The sequence below is a fragment of the Chenopodium album genome, chromosome 9 (assembly GCF_948465745.1).
Source record: "Chenopodium album chromosome 9, dcCheAlbu1.1, whole genome shotgun sequence".
Taxonomy (NCBI): domain Eukaryota; kingdom Viridiplantae; phylum Streptophyta; class Magnoliopsida; order Caryophyllales; family Amaranthaceae; genus Chenopodium; species Chenopodium album.
Genome location: NC_137842.1, coordinates 55,439,026 through 55,459,925, shown reverse-complemented (window position 1 = coordinate 55,459,925; position 20,900 = coordinate 55,439,026). Strand labels below are relative to the sequence as shown.

General features: G+C 36.9%; 3 protein-coding genes across 3 annotated transcripts; 1 reads left to right on the top strand and 2 right to left on the bottom strand.

Moving 5' to 3' along the window:
- Positions 1–1,460: 1,460 nt before the first annotated feature.
- LOC145557748 (uncharacterized) lies at positions 1,461–4,297 on the bottom strand. Its single transcript, XM_081618919.1, has 4 exons — positions 4,277–4,297; positions 3,838–4,186; positions 2,686–3,137; positions 1,461–2,426 (listed from the first exon to the last, which is right to left on the bottom strand). The coding sequence occupies exons 1-4, from the start codon at positions 4,295–4,297 to the stop codon at positions 1,461–1,463; spliced, it is 1,788 nt and encodes a 595-aa protein (XP_081475045.1).
- A 6,058-nt stretch (positions 4,298–10,355) lies between these two features.
- On the top strand, positions 10,356–13,556 carry LOC145557747 (alpha-galactosidase-like). Its single transcript, XM_081618918.1, has 15 exons — positions 10,356–10,567; positions 10,653–10,711; positions 10,812–10,868; positions 10,958–10,992; positions 11,108–11,211; positions 11,324–11,399; positions 11,536–11,594; positions 11,765–11,830; positions 11,980–12,063; positions 12,140–12,204; positions 12,301–12,383; positions 12,603–12,693; positions 12,760–12,809; positions 13,202–13,342; positions 13,467–13,556. The coding sequence occupies exons 1-15, from the start codon at positions 10,356–10,358 to the stop codon at positions 13,554–13,556; spliced, it is 1,272 nt and encodes a 423-aa protein (XP_081475044.1).
- Positions 13,557–15,658: 2,102 nt separating this feature from the next.
- On the bottom strand, positions 15,659–20,425 carry LOC145558586 (aspartic proteinase 36-like). Its single transcript, XM_081619873.1, has 9 exons — positions 19,789–20,425; positions 18,938–19,067; positions 18,541–18,791; positions 18,207–18,434; positions 17,254–17,416; positions 16,888–17,058; positions 16,608–16,674; positions 16,360–16,431; positions 15,659–16,202 (listed from the first exon to the last, which is right to left on the bottom strand). Exons 1-9 carry the CDS (start codon positions 20,034–20,036, stop codon positions 16,045–16,047), a joined length of 1,488 nt encoding a protein of 495 aa, XP_081475999.1. The 5' UTR covers positions 20,037–20,425; the 3' UTR covers positions 15,659–16,044.
- Positions 20,426–20,900: the final 475 nt, after the last annotated feature.

The window sequence follows — 20,900 nt, the reverse complement described above, 5'->3', positions numbered from 1 at the left end:
CTGTTAAACAGGTAAATTTTTTTTTAAGTTAATTGACCCATGTCATCATGTTAATAGTTGAAAATATAATAAATTTTTTTTAAGAAAATAAAAAATAAAAAAAACCCAACCCCATATGGCCAAGCCCCCAACCCACGACAACCACCGTCGTTGGGCTTGCCACCGGCGTAGCCAAAGTCCCCGACCTAGCCTGCTGTAGCAAGACCCCCTCCCACACGCGGCCACGTTTTCCCCACGCCGACATCGCCCTAATCGACACTCCTTTCCCTCAAACAACCAATCCCGTAACCTTCACCAAATCCTTAAAATACCATACCCCACCGCTAAAAACCACCAGCCGCCCCTCCACCACCATCGAAACCCTTACGCTAGGGTTCCGATGGTGGTGGAGGGGCAGTTGGTGGTTTTTATGCGGTGGGGAAGGTGTTTTAGGGATTTTGGGTGGTCGGGTGGGTAGGATTTCGGGGGTTTTAGGCTACGAAATTGGTGGTTTTGGGGGAAAAGGAGCTACCGGCGTGAGAGACAGAGTTCTGGCCAATGCATGGGTGGGGAAGGGGGTTTCGACCTCCGCGACTGTTGTGGGGAAGGTGATTCGTGGGTGGTGGGGAAGGTGGTTCGTGGTGGTGGCTGGGTTACATTTTAAAAAAGTTTTTCTCTTTTTTTTTGTAAGTTTTTTTTTTTAATTTTTTGTAATTTATAAACCAATCACGTGGTGATACGTGTCTCCTTAACTTATTATAACAAGTTAGTAACCGATTTGGGCCAGTTTTGAGCGAATACACTCCAAAGTTGGGATTATTTAATAATAATCCAAAGTTGTTGGGATTATTTATAGCGAATACGTGAAAGTTGGGAATATTTTTGACAAATTTTCCTAAATTATAATGGGTAGACTTAGGTTTGTTTGGCCAAGCTTTTGAAAAACAACTTCTGTTTCCTAGAATTAGTTTTCCATAAACTGTTTTTAGAGAAACACTTTGAAGAAACAAAAGTGTTTGGTTTCAACAAAATAAGAAGTGATTCTGAGAAATAAAAACTATTTTACCTTGTTTGGCCCATAAAATAATAATTGTTTCTTACATATTATTGTTTTTTTTTTTTTTGAAGATAAGCTGCGAATTTCATTAAAGGAGGTCAATTCCCGCCAAAGTGGTCAAGCTTTGTGGAAACGACTCAAGGGAAACAAATTCATTACATCCTCTAGTATCCCATCTAGCAATCTAATGGGCTAGAGTATTACCCGCACGCTTAATATGAGATAATGAAAAATAATTAAAACAGGAAGCTAAACTATTGATAGCATCATAAATCAAGAAGATAGGTGAGAAACCCTTTGCCTTGGACTTAACTGCCTTCACAACTTGCTCAGCATCTGATTCAAGAAGCACATCTGTGAAACCCAATCTCTTCGCAATTTGCAGGCCAAACCTACAAGCTGCTGCTTCTGCAGCACACACATCCTATCCAGCTTCCACCTGACACACTGCAGCAGCAAGGAGAGAGCCCTGCTCGCTTCTTATGACCACTCTCAAACCTGTCATTGCACCAATGTGAGCGTCACAATTCACCTTCACCATACCTGCATTTGGGGAGCTCCATGAACTCGGGGCACGACACACCACATCAGCAGCCCTGTTGGAAACTTTTTCCATATATTCGTTGCTTTCTCTAACATAATTCATCCATCCTCTAGCAACATCAACCGCACTAAAGCTCTCTTGCTCAAAAACACCTTTGTTTCTACAATGCCAAGAGGCCCAAGCTAACGTTAACATAGATAGAAGCTCATCCTTTGATAAATTCATAAAGCACCATATAAATCGTTCCTCAAAGCAGTTAGCAGGGGCAGAGAGTACCTGACTACTCAACGGACTAGCAGCCCAGATTTCGGCAGCCGCATTGCAATCGAAGGTGGCATGAACTATTGTCTCCTCGGGGGCATTGCATATACTACACGTTTTATCGGGGACAATGTGGCGATAAAAAAGACGCTCCTTAACAGCAAGGAATCCTTTGCAAGCACGCCATAGAAAATGCTTCAACTTTGGAGGACAACCCATAGACCAAATCAGCTTCCACACTTCATTCAAATCAGACCCCTGCTCCTGCGAAACATTTTTACCCAACCAGTAGCCAGATTTTACAATGTACATATCATCCTTTGAAGGCCACCAAAACATTCTATCAGAGGGACTACGAGTTGATAGAGGAATAGTGAGAATTCTAGCAGCATCAACATCATTAAAATTGCTTTTTATCGCATTAATATCCCACTCCCCGCATTCATGGTTAATCAAATCGCACACTCTGAGCTCCATATCACTCGTTGCACATGGAGTAGGCACGATGGAAGAGGAGTTCCCTAGCAGCCAAGCTTCATCCCATACCTTGATTTCACTACCATTTCCAACCCTCCATTTGAGCCCCTATAATAATAGACACCTTGCACCCCATATACTTCTCCAAGCATAGCTTGGATCGTAGCCACAAGTAGCCTTAAGAACCTCACAATTCTTAAAATATTTAGCTTTTAGAATCGAGTGAATGAGAGTTCCCGGGTTATGGTGTAGTCTCCACATTTGCTTCGCTAACAAAGCTTGATTGAAGCATTTTAAGTCCCTTAACCCCAATCCTCGAAGAGCTTTCGGACGACATAATAGCTCCCCCGTTGCCAATGCAACTTACTCGTAGTTTCCGATGAGCCCCACTAAAATCTTGCAAGCATAGCATGAATTTGATCGATAAAATCGTCGGGAAGCTTGAATAACTTATCATATAAGTTGGGATAGCCCGAGCCACCGCCTTAATAAGGACCTCTTTTCCCGGACGAGAAAGCAGCTTTTCTTTCCAACCCTGCAGTTTCTTCCATAGTCTCTCCTTTAATCCAGCAAAAATTTCTTTTTTCAATATCCCTATGATAGTTGCCAACCAAAGGTATTTTTCATGTCTTTTAACCTCCCGAACACCCAAAATCTCAATACTTTCTTGCCTTTGATTCGGACACACTTTTTTTCTAAAAACAACTTCTGTCTTGCTTAGATTGACTTTCTGACCGAAAGCTCTCTCATATTTGCTGATAGTGTCAGCTATAACCGAGAATTCTTGCACATTTTCTCTAGCAAAAAGTATATTGTCATCTGCAAAAAAAATAAATGAGACACCCTAGGAGCAATTCTGCAAATTCTAGCACCATGAATCAAATTATCCTTGGCCGCCTTCGAAATAAGAGTCGAAAAAGCATCCGCACATAACAGAACTAAGTACGGAGAAATCGGATCACCCTGGCGCAATCCTCTAGATGGAACCACAGACCCCGAGATCTACCTGTTTATCTTAAAAGCGAAAGAGACGCTATTAAGACAACACATAATACGATGAACCCAACTTTAAGAGAACCCCAATTTAATCATCACCTGTTCCAAAAAGACCCATTCCACCCTATCATATGCCTTGCTCATATCAGTTTTAGAGCAACATTTCCCTCCTTCCCATCACCTCCTCTCTTCATTGCATAAAAATTTTCAAACATAACTATAGCATTATCAATAATAAGCCTCTACGGAACGAAATCGCTCTGATTTGGAGAGATGATATCTCCAAGGAAATTTTTTAGTTTATTTGCCAACACTTTAGAGATGATTTTATAAATAACATTGCAACAACTAATTGGCCTAAATTCCGAAATCAGAGTAGGTTTATCACATTTCGGAATAAGCACAATGCATGTGTTATTTATATCAGCCAAATCAATATTCCCATTCCACCAACTCTGCACATAAGCAATAATATCTGACCCAACAACATGCCAAAAATTCTAAAAAAATAAAGCATGCATACCATCAGGGCCCGAGGCTTTATTGGGATGCATTTGGAACAAAGCTTGTCTTACTTCTTCTCCCGTCGGTTCTCTATCCAGGATTGAGTTCATCTCATCAGTGACCACCGTATCCAGTCCTCCCATAGCGTCCTGATAGCCGGTAGGCGAGCTCGTTGCAAAGAGATTGGAGAAATATGTAGCAATCAGCTTCTCAATGTCAACTCTTTTGTTCTTCCAAACTCCGTTGTCCAAATAGTCCAGCAATTCTATTTCGAGCTTTGCGTTGACTGGATTTATGATGGACATATTTTTTTTATTTTTATCCCCATCACGAAGCTCATTTGCCCGAGCACGAGCAGACCAATATGACTTTTCAAGTAAGTATAAGGAATCAAGTTAAATAGAAAGAGCATGGCACCTTTCTAATTTCTCACCATCCATAGGCCCCTCCTTGAGTGCCTTAATATCCTTCTCTGCCATTTTTATCTTCTTCTTAATAGAGCCAAAAGTCAAAGCTGCCTAACTTGCTAATCTCTCCCCACAAACTGCAATTCGTTGACGCAATCCAAGCCCACCCGAATCATCCCATGCCCCACTAACCGTGTCTTGGCAGCCTTCATTTGATAACCAATAGGATTTGAACTTGAACCCCGAACTAACCCCATCATCAATACATCTCTGCTCGGTGGACAAAATAATTGGTGCATGGTCCGACTTCAATATCGGTAAGTGGCGAACAACTATATTTGGGAACAAAGCACACTACCCCTCATCTGCTAGAAATCGGTCAAGCTGCTCCCTCACAAAAGTTGTCATTGAATTTTCTCTTTCCCAAGTGAACACACTACCTTTATATCCAAGATCCCGAAAAGCACATATATCGATAGCTTCACGAAACGCATCCATAAGTCGCTCACTTCTAGGAACACCACCCTCCTTCTCGGACAAGCTTATATTTCATTAAAGTCACCAAACATCACACATGGGATATCATTAAGGCCTTTGAGTTGGGTCATAAGAGACCATGTTTGATGTTTATTAGCTTGTTCTGGCCACCCATAAATGCCAATATCCCTCCAAATAGGAACATTATTATCATCCAACACATGAGCATAAATATGATGAATAGAGTAAGACACAATCCCAACATTAACATCTTTCCACCACATCCCCAACCCCCCCCCCCCCCGACCTACCAATACTACTAAAACAAACACCATTCGTGTAACCACAATGATTTTTTATTTTATGTAGAATTTTTTCATCAAGAATAGTCTCCATTACAAAGACAATATTTGGCTTCTCCCTCCAACACATGTCTTGGAGGCCCCTAATTGCACGCGAGTTGCCAAGCCCGTGGCAGTTCCAGCTTAATATTTTCATTGTTTTTCGAGGGCTTGGACATCCCCAAGACCCTCTACTATAGACACGGTAAAACTAGAAGAGACACTACTGATATAGTGTTATTTGGTATGATTTTAGGGTACTTTTGAACCTTGTTTTCGTAATTATTTGACATCAATCAAAGTTCATTATTTATCCTATTTTTATACAAATTTTGTACCATCCATGCTTCACGGGTTGTTTGTGTTTTTGATGTAATGTAGCTATTTTAAGCACTATATATGGACGTGATCAAGCATGAGTGAACAAGGAGAAGGGAAAGCTTGGTTGATAGAGCAATGGAGGAAGAAGGATGAGTGCCTTAAAGAGAAATGAAAAGCTTTTGGAAAGTTTTGGAAGGATTTTTGCACTAAGGTCAACTTCAACTGACCAAAACTTTTATTCCACTCAACATTTTTAAGTGATTCAAATTGGAGATTAAATTTCATCTCAAGATCTTTCCAACGATTGGTCACATGCCTTATTCTGATGAGTAACAAAGAAGTTATGACCTTCCAAAAATATGTTGTTTCGCTAGAAAAGGGTTGCACGTCCGTGCAAGGTCAGGCAGTAGCTACTGGTCGTATTTTAACAGGTCTGCACGTCCGTGCAACCTTTGGCACGTCCGTGCCGACCTGAAGACGGGTCGTTTCCTCGTGTTCTCCGTCCTTTTACTTGGGGGTTATATAAACCCCTTTGGCTTCATTTGTAAAGGGAGGAAGACCTTCTTACAGTATTTTTAGCTTAGGTTAGGATTTTTAGAGAGAGAAACTCTCATTTTTTTAGAGAGAGAAAGTGTGAAAAACTTGTTGAAAGCTTGGAATATGAAGAATTGAAGGAAGGAGACTTGAAGATTTGATTATTTCTTGCAATATCAATGAGAATTTCTTACTCTCTCTTATTTTATTGCTTTAATTGCTTATTTTTGTATCTTTTCAAGTTTTATTACTTGTTTATGTTAAATTAGTGTTTGATTTCATGTTTTTAGTTATTAACTACTTTAGTTTTGCAATTTATAATGACTTATGAGTAGCTCTTTTACTTGGAATGGATGAAACCATTGATGAATTCACAAATACTTGTTTGCATGTGTTGATTTAGCTAATGTGGGATGTTAATTAGTTGAGCTTAAGTGGTTTCATTGTTAGTTCTTGTAAATGGCCATTGCTAGAACTATTTATCTAAGCTTTCTCAACGAAGAATCGAGAGATGAACTTGAGTTAGCTCCCTTATGCTTAATTGACTTGAAATGCCATGAGATTAGGAATTTCCAGTCAAGGGAATGTTTATGTCATCGTGATTATGCTTTAACACTTGTTTTATGCTTTGTAACCACGAGAGTAGGTTGTATTCATGACTCAAGTAATCCTTCTAGCTTGAGAGAGTAGTTAGGTGCCTTAGATGACTTCTCCTAATTTATCCCCAAATTGCTATGTTTTGTATGTTAAATTGTAGTTTGTGAATGGCTTAATTGGTGGATACCTTCCCAAGATCCTTTTTTATTATTGTTTGTAGTTTTTCTTTATAACTCAAAACCCAAAAAGACTTGACTTAGCTTATCACAAATCGATACTTGTTAGTGCTCCCCTTAGTCCTTGTGGGATCGACCCTTACTTGCCCTTTCTACCCATTAGAGAGACCAAGTTAAGTTTTTATCTTTGGTAGGCTCGACGACGACCTATCAACTATTCACACAAAGTTTCTGCTTTTTCTCATATTGGGCAGCTAGAAAATCTTAGGTAGCCACGTTCATAGCCTCAATATTCCTCTTCTTCGAACCAGAAACTCCTTCACCACTTTCCCTAGTATCCAAAGCCTCAGACCCATTGTTGCACACCTGATTTCAAAGCTTCGAACCTGCCAGCAGCTCTGACCCCCGTGACACACGATGCTCCGTAGTTTCGCCATCCCCCAGATTTTTTGTCACCTCCCCTCCTTTGTATACAGTCCTGATTTCCCCACAATAATATGAGCATCAGCAGCCTTCACACCCTTATCACTAACCACAGATGGGCGTAACACCAGCGTACCACTACTCTTGTCAGCTACAGCAACTAAAGATACAGACCTGGGCTTTGGCGTGGTAGCAATATCAGTTTTTGGTGAAGAAAATAGCAGTTTCCTCGCCGCACCAGGTGGTCGAAGTCGAATTGCACTCGGATCATTGTAATCAGACCGTTGCACTACCTCTTTTTGTCATACTCTCAACCCATTTTTTCTCCATCTCCCTCTCCGCAATAGGCACCTTCGAACGGTGAGCTGAGGTAGCCAAGAAAGGGCCATATTGAAAAACAATTGGCGATTCATCAGTACACTGATCCTTCTCGTCACAGTCCTTATCATTGTGTCCAATACGGCCACAAAAATAACAAAAATCTCCGAGTCGCTCATACTTGAACCCAATCCACTTAGTATGCCCGAAGTCAACATCAACCTCCATCCCCTCCGTAACGGTTTGTTGATGTTGATCATCACCTTGACCCTCATATATTCGTCCCACCCGAGAGGATCCGATTCATCCACTTCAAGACACTCACCAATTCAATACAATCCCCAACTTCCCTGGCAAACCAAGAAGAGCGTTTCGCAAAGGGAACATCAAGAATTCAAATCCAAAAAGGGAAATTATCGAAAGAAATATCAGCGCAAATTTCCTTCAAAAAGAGGGTCTGATTGTCAAAAGCCCAAGGTCTTCCATCTAAAACTTTCCTCTTATCATCAGCATTGAAGAATTGGAAGATAAAAAGGTTGGTATCAACAGACCTAATCGCTACATTCTCATCAATTCGCCATATGTTTTTCAAAACCCTCCTCATTGCTTCAATATTGAAAGTTCTCTTGGTAAGTACGTAGTTTACCTAGATAAAGCGACCTTTTGTTGCGGAACAACATCATCCATCATAGCACTCGAACCACTAAGGACAAAATTCTCTTCGTCAGTCAGTTTCAGATTTTCCCACTCTTTCACCAATTGATCATCCATGATAAACAGAGCAAAAAACAGAGGAAGATTGATGATTATGTGGAAAGACAGGATTAAATTGCATTAACAATTTTGTAAAATCAAGCACGAAACCCTAGTAGAGAGAATATTTTAGGAACCCTACTCGAGGGACTTATTCTTTCTTTGAGGAATTATTTATTGTGAGTTTTACATATTATTGTTTATAATACTTTATCATTAAGGTTCAAATTTTTATTTAAAATCAATTTTAATTTAATATGAATAATGGAGTTCTTCGGAGGATCCACTGATCAATTGTTTCACCCCATTGTCACATCGTCGCACTCGCCGCCACCGAAGCATTAACAAACAGAAACGGCAAACCATTATTGTCTCTACAAGTCTACAACCACCTCTACATCCTCCCTCTAAAGTGACCTTCGCCAACAAACAAACGAAATGAGCAAGAAATTACCCAAAAAATCAAACAAAAACAGCAACAACAAAAAAAACAGAAAAATTACTAATCACAAAATAGTAGTATTATCTCTAGCGAAAGCCAAACAAGAATTAGCAAACCTCATCAAGTTGTATAATCCCCATTCCCCACGAACTGATAAACATCAAATTGTGCATTATAATATCTTGATTACTATCAAATTAACAAAACCCAAAAACTCAGCCTATGGATGATGAAAAAAAATAGTAGAATTAGAAAACTCATTTCTGTTTCATCCAAAAGATCAGCTTGATGGGTATGAAGTTGTTGGGAGGATTTGGGACTTTAGTGGTCAATTTGCAAAATATTGAGGGTTTTTTGTCCAAAAAAAGTTTCATTAAATGGGTAAAATAGCTCCCCGAGAAACAGCAAGGAAGAAGCTACAATTGTTAGAAAAAATAAAACCAAAATTAATAAATTTAAATATGAGGCAGTAGTAGTATTTATTAATAGTCAAAAAGCACAATACTTAAAATAACAAGCAAGTAGTACAAAGGTAAATTAATAGTAGAAGAATGATCGAGTTTAGAGTAGCCTGGGTTGTAGCACACAATGCGCTATCCTTAGAGAGAAAACGCCCCACTACACTGGTAGAATGTATTTATGCGCTCCTCTCCCAAGATACAACAACCCACCGGATCAATTGTGTGCAGCAAAAGACCCCCGAACCTAATTACACCAATGCTCCGTAATAATTATAGTATTGCTTTTAAAGAGAGAATATTGTAAACACTATTTTTCTCTGAAAGTATTTTTTCACCTCTTGATTCTCGTTTGCCGTCACTTAGAATTCTATATATAGGAAAACAAATGAAAATTAACCGTTATCAAATATGCTGTTGTTATATGAATGTGGACATTATGCTCCATGAATGGCTCAATAGTTATCCCAACTTTCAAGCCATGCAACGTTAATGTTCCTTAATAGTAGGAGGTTAACAACTCAAGCAAGATTAAAAACAAAAACTAATGGCTAATTAAAAGAAAGTATCCAAAGTTTATAAAATATCTTTAAATTTTAAATTAAAATAAAAGAAAATAGATTTATTTTCCAACAACAATTTGGTGCTTCTCCTTCTAGCCTCCCTAGAAGCTATTTTGGGCTTCTTGTTAAAGTGTTTCTATTTCTTGAAAACCCCTTGTTTGGCCCAGCTTCTATTTTTAGATTGAGAAACACTTTTAAAAGCTAGGCCAAATACTACCTTATTAAATCCTTTTTAGTGTATTTTATAAGATATATAAGATAAGTAGAACTGTGAAGCACCAATGTAAATTTTCTAATCTAATCTCTCAATTACATTAGGAAATCTCCTTGCAAGCCTGATGTTTATTTTTCTTACCTTTCCAAAAAAATCAGATTGATTAATAATTAACTTGATTTCTTTCCTAATTTACTGTGATTATGTTTCCAAACTTCAAAAGTCTTTTAGATTTTTTCCATTTTTGAGCATGTTTGGTAAAAGAAAATGACTGTAATTCAATTACTATTGATACACTCATTATTGTGTTAGAAAAGAATAAGAACATTGATTATTTGTTTCCATCAAAAAAAAAAAAAAAAAAATCTTGATTTGTTTCTATACTTTCTATGATAGAGTTGTAATGTATCTGTATGTGAATTATTGGTGATAGTTCCCTTCTAGGATTAATTTGTAATCTCATGATAAGTACCTAGTGTCTAAGCAACATTGGCAGAAATGAAAAAACATACCATGGGAGCTTTAAATAAAGAATTATTTCCCTGCAATTTCTGCTCGTTGTTTTTAGGTCTATGGATGATTATATGGCTGCTGGTAGTAGAAAGAACTGCAAGTGCAGCACATGTGAGTAGTCTTTTTGAAGGTGAACAAGTATCAGAAAGGCCGTCTGCCAATTTGAGACGTAGTCTACTTGACAATGGCCTTGGTCTTACTCCACCAATGGGGTATATATGAACTTCTTCCTGCGTATCTTTTTCATAAATTTATGTGAGGTTAGCATTAGAGTTATATTTTCTTCTCTGGTTATAGGTGGAATAGCTGGAATCACTTTGGCTGTAATGTCGACGAGGTAACAATCAGAGAAACAGGTAACAGTTTTCCTTATTGACAGTAATTGCTCACTTTGGAAGTGCTATGTAATGTATTTAGTACGAAGATTAATTGCTTTATTATAAAATTCTCTTGCAGCTGATGCAATCGTGTCAACCGGCCTAGCAGATCTAGGATATAAATACATAAACATTGGTAAGTCATATGTTTTATGTGATTTAATTTTGTTAGGCTGACTGCTATTTCTTGTAGTACTTATTCTATCAGTTACTGTACTGCACCAGATGATTGTTGGGCAGAGCTTAACAGAGATTCTGAGGTAGTGCTGATTTCGCTTTCATATATCTCTTGTTAGCTTGTGTTTTTACTTGAATTGCCCTTCGTCAAATCTTTATCATTTTGTCCAAAATAGGCTAATTGCACACTTATATCAGGGATACTTGGTCCCCAAGCTTTCGGCATTTCCATCAGGAATCTTTGCACTAGTGTATGATGTGCATATCAAAGGGCTGAAGATCGGTATCTACTCAGATGCAGGGTATATATTCAATAAGTTTGCCATCATATTATACTTGCAGTAATATTCACTTTTATTAGTTCATGTAGTCGACCCCAATTATGGGATTAAAGTGTTGATTGATTGATTTCAGAACTCAAACTTGTAGCAAGACCATGCCAGGATCACTTGGTCATGAAGAGCAAGACGCAAACACCTTTGCATTGTGGGTGAGCTATATTTTTCCTTAATATCCAAGCAAGCAATTTCATTTGCAAATGTTAAATGAGGGAAAATGTATCAGAGTTTTCTTCTCAATTGTTATTGATTTCTTTTAACTTTTATTTTTTATTCATGTCTGATTAGGGTATTGATTATTTGAAATATGATAATTGTGAAAACACTGGGATAAGCGCAAAGGAAAGGTATGTACATCTACCATTATAATAGATAATTAAGTATATCAAAGCTGTATAGTATTTGTCCACGAATGTTCTGTCAAACTGATAATTTGTTGTTTAGGTACCAGTATCTTCTCCTCTTCCTCATATGTCCTGCTAACGCGTGTGCGCTTACACTCATTAATTATGTATAGGTACCCTAAAATGAGTAAGGCCTTACTTAACAGCGGCAGGAAGATATATTACTCCATATGTAATTGGTAAGTTACTCATCAGAACTTATTCTGTTTCTGCTAAACAGCGCTTCCAATAGTAGACACTTTTGTTTTGTATACAACCGAAAATAAAAGTAAAGAGGAATATCGATCTTGTAAGAAAATGGTTCATACATAAACTTGTTGATGAGCAGGGGAGAAGAAGATCCTGCAACATGGGCCCCAAGTATTGGAAACAGTTGGAGAACAACTCTTGATATCCAAGATAAATGGGATAGGTGAAAGTGTATTCTAGTTTAACAGCTTATTTGCTTCATTAACTTATTAATGCTGGAAATTGATCTTGGACTTCAGCATCACTAGAATAGCAGACGAAAATGACAAATGGGCACTATATGCTCGTCCTGGATCATGGAATGGTAAGAGGAGATCAATCAGTTTTGCTAGTTTTCGATATACTGCTTGTTTATTGGATTCACACAAGGATTTTAGAATGTAATGTATGTCGTACACAGATCCAGACATGCTTGAAGTGGGCAATGGAGGAATGACCAAGGAGGAGTATCGTTCTCACTTTAGCATATGGGCACTAATAAAAGTACTGATCAATTCTAACTCCTATTAAGCTACCATCAGATATATATAATACTACCTCTGTTTCATAGAATTTGCAATAATTTGACATAAAGTATTATTAGAAAATGTCTATTGGTAATCATTGCAAATAATATGAAACGGAGGTATTACTAGTGTACGTCTAGTAATTGCTTCATAGATCTGTAATACGGATCCTGATTTCCTGAGTTGATTTCTGCAGGCTCCTCTGTTGATTGGATGTGATGTGCGATCAATGGATCAGGACACCTTAGAACTGCTGAGTAACAAAGAGGTTATTGCAGTCAATCAAGGTAAGATGAAATCGTGTTATTTCCCTTATTTCCCAAGATAGATCATCTGACATATTTAATGATTAGATGAGCTAGGAGTTCAAGGAATCAAGGTTAAGCAGGATGGAGATCTTGAGGTAATATATATATACACTCCGTCCATAACAAATTGTCACTTCGTTCTAAGCTTCTAACTCATCATAATAAAGTATCTGTCTTGTTACTATATGTCCTTAATACTACCCTCCATTTATATTTAGTTGACACGTTTAATTTAGGCACACATATTAAGGAGAAAGAGAGAGAATGATAAAGCAAGTGGAGGACACTAGTAAATAAAAGGAAAAAACTTACCCAAAAAGGAAAAATGTCAACTAAAAATAAATAAACTTCATAAACCGGAATACGTGTTTCCAATGCATTTGAATGGATTTATGTTTGGAAACATAACTAGCCAATTTCAAGCTTTCACTTAGTTCATTTTTGCTGGCATGAGAATCTTTCAATTGTGAGCTTATGAAATATATAGGTGTGGGCTGGTCTACTGTCTGGTGAGAGGATGGCTGTTATTCTATGGAATCGCGGATCTTCTCCTTCAAATATTACTGCCAATTGGTCCGATCTTGATCTTCAACCAGCTACTGTGGTGGATGCCCGGGATTTATGGATGGTGAGTAGTTTTCTTGTTGCTCTAGTTAGCCGATATATTGTTAAATTGTGAATTTTACTATATAGCTTCTTGATGTTCAAACAACATGATTGATCCTTATACAAGAACTGCTTGGAAAATGCAGCATTCAACTGAGTCTGGTGTCAAAGATCAGCTATCTGCTCAAGTAGAACCGCATGCTGTTAAAATGTACGTCTTGACGCCCAAGACATGAGATCATCTTCTGCTGATGGACCAAACGACAGTCCCAATGCAAGCAAAACTTCTTGCATCAGTAGGGAGTAGGGAGATAATAAGATGATATATACTGTCCTAAAATAAATTCATCATTTAATGTAATAGTTAAGTGAACAAAATTTATGAAAAACTAGATTAAACATTACACCAGTCAGATTACTGGCAAAAAAAATTGCAATATGGATATGATATCAATTTAGTAATTTTTCACCTAATAACTTATTAATTTGTCTGCCTCAAATTCAAATTGTCGTAATCTAGGTTTCAATCTTGATGCAGAGATCATTTTAACAAATAAGTATAAAATTTCAAGTTCAAACTGGCCTGGAGATTTAATTGTGTTATTTAATCCTTGGGAGATGAATTATTTCGTGACAATTGACATGCTTGATTGTGCGCGGGTCAATACTAGATTAGAGATAATTAGTATTGTTACTAATCCATTATCTTAATTACAACGTTGGGTTTTAACACATTTAAATGGATCAATTAAGGGTTTGAAGTTCTTCACATAAGAAATTGAATAAATGATTTGGAACCTAGCAATGTGCTTAATGTATCTAATTTGTATGATTCCACGGAAATAAGCTTAATATCTACTAAATGTGCCATTGCCTTAGGCCCGGCCATTAACAGGGCCCAACCTGGTACACGAAACAGGGCCTCCATCCATATATGGCCTCCATCTACATATGTATTTATCAATGTTGCTTCATTATTGCTTGTGGAGTAGTAGCTGATTGACGGGTTTGGTTCAAACCTTGTATGACCAATTTTTTTTCCTAATTATTAGTTTTTGGTTTAATTGACAAGAACTTGTAATGTTGGGGCCTCGTTCTTTTATGGTAGAATAGGGCCTCCGTATGTATCGAGCCGGGTCTGCATTGCCCACTAAGGTACTAGCAAACCTATCCATACTTCGTCCTACGAGAACAGCTCTTTAGTGCCTGTTCTGATTTACTGAACTAAACTGAGATGAACTGATTGGAGTTGAATTGAAATGAATTGTTAAAGAGAATAGGAAATTAGGAACTGAAGTGAACTGAACTGATTGGAGCTGAACTAAACTGAACTGAAATAAAGGTGAAGAGAACAAACCCTGGCCTAGACTTTACTAAACAGCTTGTGTTGCACAATATTTTTTCTAACAGCTTGAGTTGCACTATAATAATTCTGTTTTTTACTTGGCAGCAACGTACAGCCGTACTAGATCAATAGTGTATTACAATTATGTTGTTTGGGTACCTGTTGATCATAATTGATTTAGGTATGCACGATGCACACATTCAGTGTCCGTAGGCCGGTCTCTCACTCTCTCTCCCTTTGTTGACTCATTACTACTCCGTACTCGTTGAACTGAATCTGCTTTTGTACAAGACAGTGGCAGTTCCTTCAGTAGTCCTGTGTTGGCTGTGTATTATGCTCACTTGGCTGCGTGTTGTGCTCGGTTTTATGTCCAAGGGGAAGCCTATGACACTGCAACCCTCAAGTGGAGGTGTGGACATCGGCTCAAGACCTGATGCTGAATATTAATGTACTTGTTAACTTTGTTTTGCGTGGATTAGTCTTCGTACAGACTTATTAAGGTTACAATTACCTCCTTTCTAAAGGTGTATCGTTTTTAATTTTGAGATCGTCTTTATGTTCTTTTCGATATATTATCTCGCAACATGTGATATTTAAGCTAATATAGCAGACATTTTGCTGAGCTACACCGGTGCTGACAACTATTACATGATCAGTCGGCAAGGACTAAGGAAAAGGACCCTAACCGTATTTTTTGTCCAGTATTTACAAGTCAGACCCTTTGAGAGTGAGGGGAAAGGATAAGGGATCTCCACCATCAAAGTATCCCTAATAAAGTTGAAAGGTACAATCCTTACCACTAGACCAAGCTTAGCTTGGTAATATTACATGATCAGTTGGTCACTAAAAGACTACTACAGATAAGTGAGTGCTAGTTAAAGGCTTAATTATCATTTCTCTTGGTATACGTAAATACATAACCAGTTCAATTGCCAGTTTGAGTCACTCCATATCTATTTCAATGTGTTGATGTTCTAGATAAAAATCGAATATAAAATACGGAGTTATACACAAGCATTCAGTATTGAAGCAAAATCACAACTGCGAATCTGCGATTGTATGGACATATTTTTGCTATTATCAACAAATTCACTAAACTAATACTCGTATTGATTGCATGTACAAACCTATAAACACTTCTCTTGGCATTCCAAAAGAAGGGACTACCTACAGTAGTTATCTTAAGAAAAAATGACCAGATAAACTGGAAACCTAGCTATCTGATGTATAACAATAACTATAATCAGCAAAACTATAATCAGCCCTGCCATTTGCTACAAATAAATAAATGACAAGACTCTATAAATGTGGAAAAAAGGAAGTGTGAGGCGAACAGACCAAGGAAAACTGGAATATCTCAATGATTCCATTAATGGATGTCACATAGACATCAGAGAGACCAGCATTACCAGCACACCGAATAGTATTTCCATATAAGAAGGATTCATTGATGAAATGCTGTTACTCAACTGTCCTGTATTCACGTATGTATTTGAATTTGAGCCGGTACTTGTAGAAACATTTACAGACTGAGAACCTGCACAAACACACAAGCAACTTAGTAAGCACAACCTGACATCAAAAAATATGGCATAAACTTCTAACCCCCTAGAGAGTTGAAGCAGATAAGATTCAGATTAAATGCAGAAAATCAATGATGTAAAAAAGTATGGCTGAAATTAATATCCACTTACAATCATAGTTGACCCATCCAACCCGTTGGTTAGCCAAGTCATATACAACAATTTTGTCTTTTAAAACAAGATCTGCAGAAAATAATGATAATGTTCATTAAAATGGATAAAGCAGGAGCTTTTAGGGAAGAATAGAAAACAATAGGCCATTGCAAATCAGGTTACTAAAACATGAGATTTTCAAGCAAAGCAAATAGCTACTCTAAAAAGAGAAATAGCAAAACTATTATTTCTTAATAAAAGCTTACCTCCTAAAATTGTCATCCCCTGCCCATCGATTTTCTGAAATCCCATGCACCACACTGCGGCTCCAGCCTGCCACCATTAATTTCACCAACTTAGTTGTAGTAAATCAAAGCTTTGATTTTATTCAGTCTTTAGAGACAGCTTACGAGTATATTATAGAGCTAATTTCCTCTAGATTACATTATCGGCTATGATGATATGTTGTAATAACAGGATGGATAACAGTCAGATGTCTTAGACATTACTCTTTCACAACAGAACTAAGGTATAGAGAAAACTTACGATAGAGTTCTGCTCCAATAGATAGTCTCGTGGTTTGAGAGCCATGGTTGCACCGCCAGCAAAATTTAAGTTGACTTGAGGAAATACATCATCGACACTGGATGTTATCAGATAACATGTGTTTCCCCTAGATAATAAGGGACGCACAGACTGAGAAACAACAGAAGAGATCTGCAAAAGAAACGTAGAAAGTTTATATTCTGGAACTCGATTTCTTTGTAATCACAAATGATAGGAAAATCTAGTTTTTTAAACAGCTAAAGGTCATTTATACTCAAATGCTTGAGATATTATAGGTTGAACACCATTAACTACTTCCAATTAATTACAAGTTGATGATTGAAATTTAGAACCAATGAAACTTACCGCACTCACGAAAGGATCATAAGCCTCTTCAGCAAGATAAGCCAAGGTCGTTCCTGAATCAATTATCGTTCCAGCATTGGTGGATGTAGTAAACGCTGAAGAATCAATGGCCAGCTTTTGGCCATTGACAGAAATGCTCTGCATATTTAAATTGTAGTGTGGCCTGCAAGTTGGAATTAAGTAATCAGAATAGCTCTTACTACAATTGGTACAATAACAAGTACATGGTTGTATGACACATCGGATGAACCATGATAGGCTAAGGCGATAACATTAAGATATTCATTAGGCGCAATAAAAAGTGTTTTTGACCCTTTTTTTTCCAGTATCAGAGGTACATCAGAAGAACTGAGATTCACACAAAGTTGGCAAAGTATTTATCTGTGCTTTCTTGATTACCTTTATACAAATAACAAACTTTGCATTTAAAATTGGTTACAGACTTACAGTATAAGAATTTTTCAGCCCTAAATTCTTTTTCACACAAGAAGAAAAGCAGGAAAAAAGAGAGAGGAGGGTGTCATAGAAGAAGAATCCCAGCAGAAGAGTAAAAGACAGGTTTTCTCTTTTGATTTGTTGAAATAGGTAATTTTTTTTTTTTTCGGTGTCATCTTTAAGCAGACAGATTCCAGTATCCTAAAGGATACCATTAACTAGTTCGAGAATCAAACACCATCATTAGTTTCTAAACATATAGTAATGACGCTTTTGAAATAGCAAGTAAACACGATACGTATAATGACTAAGCCTCGTCCTAAGTAAATGAAAGCAAACATATCCCACACAAAAGGATAGTGGCCTTTAGCCCTTTACAATCATCAGTAAGCATTTGCTTTTGTCAGCTTTTTCTTGTTATATTCTTGTATCATTAATTCATTATTATGTTGATGCAAAGCAATGAGTGAAGCAACCAATAGACAGTTGTTAACACTATGAAGAAGAAAGGAACATACATTGATGGTACAAGGGGAGTATAAACTATCCCAGGCTCCACAATACTCCCAAGGACCATTATTCCTCCACCATTATCATCTCCCCTCAAGCAGTGGGAGAATGCTGCTGGTGTAATCCCTTGTGTCGACAATTGCGTGACAACAGACATTGCCTGCTGACCAAACCCGAAAATCCCATCCACTGCTCTATCTGTCTTGGTTAAGTCCCCAGTCTGAGACACACTACAGCTGTTCCACAAATTTAAAAACCAATATTAGTCAATCACATTTAAGCTATAATTCATATAAAAATCTAATCCTCCTACACTAGATTGAAAGACTCTTTGATTCTTACCCAAAGATGACTTTAGCTGAGCTGTTAGAAGATTGAGTGTTCCCAACAATAGTCTCGAGATGCAACAAATCAGATACATAGTAACCCTGAGTTCCACTACCATCACCATATTGAAACTGATAAGCACAATTGTTTGAATTGTCACAAAGGGCATCAGCATATTGAGCTCCCATCTTACACCGTTTATCGGAGCAAGAGATTACGGATGATGAAGATGAGCTTGATGGGTTGAATTCATTAAGTTGAATGTCCTGTAAAAGGTCCAATTAGTATTGCACAACAACAAAATCAAGTCTTTCTAGATTAATTTACTTCAAATATTTTTTTGCTTCAGATGTTTTGATAACAAAATTGAAAAAATTAATACAAAGCAATAAATTAAGAAGAGTGACTATACTTGAAGTCCAGTAGTTCCAGGACAACCAGTGCATCCTGTGCAACCAATCCACAAAACATCACTTCCTGTATCAATTTGTACATTGAATTCTTGTGCTGGAGACCCTAGTTGTACCTTCGTATAGTATAGCCTAAAAATACAATATTGTCAACATTACAAAATTAGAAACTTCACTCTCTACATAAAATTCAATTTATTGGTAAGGTGCACCGTATAATGACATTAGCAATTTTACTGTTAAACGTGTTTTGGTATTGGACAAGTTCGGTACAACCGGTCGTATGGGGCAGGCAAGTGCCCCGTGCTGCCGTGCATCATACATATGGTAGTAGAAATTAGATTGGTGAAATTCCAGTCGTACATGGTTTTTTTTTCAAAGCAAAAGGAAAATGAAAAAAAAGTTGTTTGAACAAAATACCATGAAAAAAAAGTGATTAAAGCTACCAATATATGGCCACTAACTATAAATAAAAAAATTGAATTATAAATAAAAAGTTGGCAGATATCAATCATATGATTAAAGCAATAACAATGAAACAGAGCAAAACTTCTACATGAAGTAAAAGGTTCTATCTTTAGAAACAACCAAATAAAATAAATAAATAAATAAATAAATAAATAAATAAAAAAAAAAAAAAAAAACAACAACAACAACAACATAAATATAGAAATCATATCAAATCAAATCTTATAAAATAAAACAAACCCAATTAAATTCACATCAATTTTCAAAAACCCATCAAAATTCACATCAATTTTCAAAAACCCATCAAAATTCACTACATCAAATCTCAAAAAAATAAAAAAAATAATAATAAAAATTATGATTAACTAGAAATGAGTCAAATTACCCAACACGGTACGGATTAAAGGTTCCGGCAACAGGGAAATCAACAACTCCATTAACTGACTGAAGCGCACGGCCGTGCCGAGCACGGTCGTGCGCTCTAAGTTGACTCACTTCAACTCTGTCTTTAAGAGGGATTGCTCGGTGAAGATTTAGGGTCGTCGGAATACCGCCGGAAACCACCGTCGCCGGCGAAAAAGCGCCGGAAATTATTACCCAGATGCAAATAGTTGCGTAAAAGTTCGGATTCATTGCTTTTTGTTGAACTTGAATTTTCTCTCTCTCCTACCCCTACCAAGAACTCAACCAGAATTAGAGGAGAGAGAAAATTTGTAGTATACTAGTAATAAATTAATTGAATTTATATAATTTATAATTAATAAATTGAATTAAAGTATAATTAGGGAATGAATTGGGAGTATATATGTAAAATTAATTAATAAATAATTGATTACAAGATCGAAAATTGCATGTTTTTGCAGGATGATTTAGAGAGAGAAAGTGAGACAAAGTTAGAGAGAGAAAGTGAAGAGCAGGGGAAGAAGAAGCAGCCGACTAGGAGAGTTTGGATTACGTTAGCTTTTATATGCTCTCTGCTTTTACTTTTTTTTGTCTTTTTTTTTTTAATTAATTTGGTTTTTTTTTTTTTTTTTTTTTTGAATAGAATTTGGTAATTAATTAATTACAATAATTTCTTTTAATATACTTTATATTTAATTGTAGACCAACCTTTGTAATTAAGAGAAAATTCTTTGATCTTCTTATTTGCCTTTATTTTGGGAGGAGATTAAAATTGTTTAAGCTACCTCTTTCGTTGCAATTTCCTTCAACTACCAAATAATTAAAGGTCATGTGCTTAATTATATGTTACCCCTAGTATGGGAAATTCTATAGAAATTTTCACTCATTCAATATCTTTTAATTTTATTTTTGGGAAATTCTCTTTGATAGACCTCTAATAATAAACATTCTCAGTGGTCAAATGCAAAAAAAGTTATTATCCTTGGTGAACCATGTTTTAAAAAGTTTTATCAATGGTAACATTAAGCAAGGTAATTAGTCATTAAAAAGTTATTATCCTTGGTGAACCATGTTTTAAGAAGGGGTTAACCATAG

What these genes read in the sequence shown, in the direction of transcription:
- LOC145557748 (XM_081618919.1), bottom strand. Translation starts at nt 4,297, where the DNA reads ATGGCAGAGAAGGATATTAAG. An exon ending in TGGCAGAGAAGGATATTAAG is followed by an intron (nt 4,187 to 4,276) that starts GCACTCAAGGAG and finishes TTACTTGAAAAG; the next exon opens with TCATATTGGTCTGCTCGTGC. An exon ending in TAAAGCCTCGGGCCCTGATG is followed by an intron (nt 3,138 to 3,837) that starts GTATGCATGCTT and finishes TTTTTTTTGCAG; the next exon opens with ATGACAATATACTTTTTGCT.
- LOC145557747 (XM_081618918.1), top strand. Translation starts at nt 10,356, where the DNA reads ATGGGAGCTTTAAATAAAGAATTATTTCCCTGCAATTTCTGCTCGTTG. An exon ending in GGTATCTACTCAGATGCAGG is followed by an intron (nt 11,212 to 11,323) that starts GTATATATTCAA and finishes GATTGATTTCAG; the next exon opens with AACTCAAACTTGTAGCAAGA. An exon ending in ATCCAAGATAAATGGGATAG is followed by an intron (nt 12,064 to 12,139) that starts GTGAAAGTGTAT and finishes CTTGGACTTCAG; the next exon opens with CATCACTAGAATAGCAGACG.
- LOC145558586 (XM_081619873.1), bottom strand. Translation starts at nt 20,036, where the DNA reads ATGAATCCGAACTTTTACGCAACTATTTGCATCTGGGTAATAATTTCC. An exon ending in CTGGAACTACTGGACTTCAA is followed by an intron (nt 18,792 to 18,937) that starts GTATAGTCACTC and finishes GACCTTTTACAG; the next exon opens with GACATTCAACTTAATGAATT. An exon ending in TGGATGGGTCAACTATGATT is followed by an intron (nt 16,203 to 16,359) that starts GTAAGTGGATAT and finishes GTGTTTGTGCAG; the next exon opens with GTTCTCAGTCTGTAAATGTT.